Genomic DNA, 4,875 nt, shown 5'->3' on the forward strand with positions numbered 1-4,875 from the left:
TCTGGGTATTCGGCGCCCTGGATGAAAGCGGCGCGAACAAGATCTTCACTTATGTTGCCGAGACTTAGCTTTTTGGAGTTGAAGCGAGTGATGAAGTCTAGTAAAGATTCATCCTCCTCTCTAACGCAGTTGAGGATCGTCCACTGTTCTTCAGTATATTTCCTTTGCTGGCTGAAGTGCTGGCTGAACTTGTTCTGAAAGTCCGCCCAATCATAAATGTGGTGGACCGGTAAACGATCGAACCATGCCCTGGCCGCTCCAACCAGAGTCATCTGGAACATATAACACCACGTGGGTTCCGTCCAGTTACTGACGGTTGCCCCCGCAATGAATCTGTTCAAGTGGTCGTCTGGGTCGGATAGACCATCATAAGTGCCGATGTTGGACATGTGTTTGGCACTTCTCGGGGCGATTGCTTCCGCAATGTCCCTTGCGAACTTAGACTTTCCTGCATTTGCAGCAGTTGGTCTAAAGGTTTTGGAGAAGTCACGCGGGTTTCTCTCCGCATTTGTTGGTTTAAAGGCTTCCCCAAAATTCCTTGTCGGTTGAAAGTCTGTTTCCTTACGCTTCCCTTTTGCCTTATGGCGAGGGTTTGCGTCGGTATCGGATTCTTCCCGCTCATCGTCTGAGTACTCGCACTCACTGTTCATATTGAGATGTTGGCGAGTACTGCGGAATTCGTCAGCCTGTTGAACTGAACGCAAGCGTTCATCCAACTCGGCTTGGAACTCTTTCTGACGTGCTTCGGCCAACGCCTTAACTTGATCTAGTGTTTGGCGAGGGACCCTCGTTCGTTTCTCCAACTGGGCATCAGTGAACCCCAGTGGAATATTTACTGCACTTGCCCCGGCTTGGGTAACCGGGGTAGTGTTCGTAAGATTTATATAACCGCCGGTGTTCCCCCCAGTTGCTGGGGTTGTGGTTACCGGGGTTTCTTGGTCGCTTACTGGCCTTGGGACCGGAGTAACGTTAACCATTTCTTCAGAAATTTTTGAAAAAACTAAGAATTAGTTCTAGCTTTTGTCCCACGGATGGCGCCAATGAAGAAACACTAAGTGACCCGGGGCAGATTACGGATAATCTGGGGGTTAAGTAATGTTTCCCACGAGGATGAGGTCCAGCAGAGAAGGTTGTTCTTCAGGTGACCTGCAAAACAGACACCGTAAGCTCGTCACTGAGAAGGGGGGGTTCCTCCTTGTGACCACCCTCCGGCGTGAGAATCAGACTAGATTGCTCTGAATATAAGTGTATATTGAGAGATTGCTAGATAAGATAAGATAACGAGATATCAGATGATGTCCTTACCATTCCAAGGTGTTGGAGTATTTATAGCCGAAGGTAGGTTTCCTAGAAGGTACAGCCGGCTGAATAGTATTCCTGTTCTACCAACAGTGGACTACGCACAGGCCATGCTGGTTGGTGGATAGACTACGGCCGACAGTAACAAGGTCGGCTGTATACTGTTCCTTTACTGTCGGCTATGCACTGTTCCACCAACTGTAAGCTGCGCACGTCCCATAGTAAGGGTTGGTGAGTAGGCAGCGGCTAATAGTGAAACAGTACTAGAGGGTGCTCCTCCTCGTACTGTTGTCGGTGAGCTGTCACCCTGTGATTGGTTCATGGGCTGTTCTGGTCAGATCGTCTGTTCTGCCCATACCTTAGTAGGTATAGTACAAAAGATCTTCCAGAAGCATATGGACTGGCTCATTTAGGCGGGATTATTCCCGCCTTGCTCATTCCTTCATGTGACTACTGAAGTAGCTAGTGCCTTGTGCGTGTAGCCTTGCTGCCAGTGCGGGTAGCCTTCCCTGATGGCTTGTATCCGCAACTGCGGGAACAAGCGGGGTACTTCACCATTGGGAGGCTTTCCCTGCGGGTACAGCTGGCGTACTGCGCGTAAGGTTTTCTCTGAGCATGGTGGGTCCTGCGGGAGCAGTTGGTCGTTGCGCAGACGTCCCTGTTCAAGGTGAGTCTTGCGGGTCCAACTGGGCTCTGCTGGGACCTACCTCTTCATTAGGGGAAGAGTTAAGTAAACGGAATTGGGACGGTGAGGTGTATGTTGAGATACGGAAGTCGTTATATCCGGAGTTAGTTCGTGTGTTAGGGTTGATGACAAAAATGGTTGTGAAAGGTCGTCTATAGTTGAAGGGGTGAGATTGTTTTATTTTCATCTTTTAATAATGAACACCGTGAGAGTTGTGAACGATCTAAAAGACAGTAGTATCTAAATCGTTTTATCAAAAAGAAGCTGACTCAATGAATAATTAAAATGTATATTTTAACTAAACCAAACACACAAAAACTACCTAATAATTAGTGTTTTGGACTGTGTATCAATATACTCCATATTAACTTAACATCTTTTAGCTACCAAATACATATTCCAAAATCTTCTTCCTAACATTAACCGGACGTACCGATACCGACACCGATGAACACCGTTTGAATCCAACTCTCATTACCTCCATTCGCTCATTACTCTCCGAAGTCAAATATCAGCCAACGCCTGGTTCCGTACTAATAACCCTAGTTGAAGGCAACAAGTTCTTCTCAAACGGATTTGATCTCGCGTTAGCCAAGTCCACAACTAAATCTTGTTCCGAAGCGATTAATTTCTTACGTCATATGTTAACATTGTTTAAAGATTTAGTTGCTGACTTATTCGAGCTTTCCAATGCCGACGATCGTAAATTCAAAAAAAAATATTATAAATAAGGATATTATAAATATATATACACTATTAAAATTCAAAAAAAATTATATTATAAATATTTACAATATTAATACTAAAAAAATTAATAGTAATACTTGATAATTTTTAATTTGATATATGTAGTGAAGATTAACAAATGAAAAAAAAATTGTATGGACTAATATATACATAAATAATGTTAAGAGCTAATAGTAATTAATGTAATAAGTTTAAAGGGGAGTGTATATTTAGTAAAAATGGTGTCAATGGAGGTACGTTTAACAGCACCCTACAATTAATACGTTCATTGAATAATAGTTTTTTAAATAATTTTGTATAAATAATACACATTTATTTTAGATTTTTAACGTATGATTGACAAGTGGCAAATTGAATTGAATTTAAAATCATAAATTAGCATTCTATTCATAATTTGGTCCTAATCACTAAATAATAATAATAATAATAATTATTATTATTATTATTATTATTATAATAATAAAGATTATAGTGTTTTGGTCCTTTTGGACTGTATATCGATATAATTGAGCCTTTTATTATTAGCAGCACCATATCCAGATTCCAATCACCACCACCACCAAACATGTGCACTCTACAAAAACGCGGCAAAATCTTCTTCCTTACATTAACCGGCACCGGCGACGACGCCGGTCAACACCGCCTCAGTCCGTCGCTCATCACCTCCATCCGCTCATCACTCTCCGAAGTCAAATCTCAGTCAACGCCTGGTTCCGTACTCATAACCCTTGCCGAAGGTAACAAATTCTTCTGTAACGGATTCGATCTCATCTTACGTAATAATAATAATAATAATAATAATAATAATAATAATAATAATAATAATAATAATAATAATAATAATAATAATAAATCCGTATATAAATCACGTTCCGAAGCGGTTAATTACTTAAGCGATAATAATAATAATAATAATAATAATAATAAATCACGTTCTGAAGCGATTAATTACTTACGTGATAATAATAATAATAATAATAATAATAATAAATCACGTTCCGAAGTGGTTAATTACTTACGTGATATGGTAAGACTGTTAAAAGATTTAATTGCGGATTTAATTTCACTACCAATGCCAACGATCGCTGCGGTTACGGGTCACGCTGCAGCTGCGGGGTTTGTGTTCGTGATGAGTCATGATTACGTCGTGATGCGGCGTGATCGAGGCGTGTTGTACATGAGTGAGTTGGATATTTCGATCACGGTGCCCGAGTATTTCGCAGCGGTGTTTAGGTCGAAAGTGACGTGGGCGGAGGTTCGAAGAGACGTGTTGTTGCGTGGGGTGAAGGTTAGGGCGGATGAGGCGGTGGTTAAGGGTTTGATTGATTCGGCGCACGAGAATGGTGAGAAGACGGTTGAGGCCGCGGTTAAGTTAGGGGAGGAGTTAAGTAAGCGGAATTGGGACGGTGAGGTGTATGGTGAGATACGGAAGTCGTTGTATCCGGAGTTGCGTGGCGTGTTGGGGTTAACTATGAGGTCGGTTAATAAAGGTCGGCTTTAAATGATGGGATTGATCTTTATACATCATTTATGTATGACTGATGATATAAAAAACAAGTTTTGTCAGTTATATGGTCTGTATAGTCTTATACAAGCCATATAAGTCTTCAATAAAACAGGCCTTATATGGCTCGTAAAGTGAAAAGTGACCGTGTGGAGATCCATATGTAAGGTTAATTTTGTTGGTGTGGAATTGTATGTTTGTAACTTTTTTTTTTCTTGTTTTTATATTTTTAATAATGTGTAAGGTTAAACTCAATACAAATTCACCAACACTCCAAAAAAGGAGCTAGCAAAATCTTTTTCCTAACACTAACCGGCATTGATGTCGATGAACACCGTCTTAATCCGACTCTCATACACTTGTTTATATATTTGTAACCGATGGATAATTCTTCTATGGATTTCATTATTATCCCAAGTCACTAGTTTATCCTTATCTATATGATAGCAACTCTCTCTCCAAAGTCAAATCTCAATCAACACTTGGTTCCGTTCTAATAACCCTAGCCGACGGTAATAAGTTGTTCTCAAAAGGATTAGATCTCGCATTAGCGAAATTGGCGTCTAAATCGCCTTCCGAAGCGATTGACTTCTTACGTCATATGTGTAACACCCCGACCGATGGCGGATTATACATCGGG

At 41.1% G+C, this 4,875-nt stretch overlaps 1 protein-coding gene across 1 annotated transcript; it reads left to right on the forward strand.

Annotated features, from left to right (window-relative positions):
• Nucleotides 1-3,244: 3,244 nt before the first annotated feature.
• LOC143541907 (enoyl-CoA delta isomerase 2, peroxisomal-like) lies at nucleotides 3,245-4,252 on the forward strand. Its single transcript, XM_077034598.1, has 2 exons — nucleotides 3,245-3,610; nucleotides 3,737-4,252. The coding sequence occupies exons 1-2, from the start codon at nucleotides 3,297-3,299 to the stop codon at nucleotides 4,230-4,232; spliced, it is 810 nt and encodes a 269-aa protein (XP_076890713.1). The 5' UTR covers nucleotides 3,245-3,296; the 3' UTR covers nucleotides 4,233-4,252.
• Nucleotides 4,253-4,875: the final 623 nt, after the last annotated feature.

This window comes from Bidens hawaiensis, unplaced genomic scaffold, assembly GCF_021521415.1.
Source record: "Bidens hawaiensis isolate Kalapana, Puna unplaced genomic scaffold, B.hawaiensis_p1.1 tig00012724_1, whole genome shotgun sequence".
NCBI classification, from domain to species: Eukaryota; Viridiplantae; Streptophyta; class Magnoliopsida; order Asterales; family Asteraceae; genus Bidens; species Bidens hawaiensis.

Excerpts from the sequence above, each read along its gene's own strand:
- LOC143541907 (XM_077034598.1), top strand. The coding sequence starts at position 3,297 with ATGTGCACTCTACAAAAACGCGGCAAAATCTTCTTCCTTACATTAACC. Across the intron at positions 3,611-3,736 it reads TATAAATCACGTTCCGAAGC|GGTTAATTACTTACGTGATA; the intron begins GGTTAATTACTT and ends ACGTTCCGAAGT.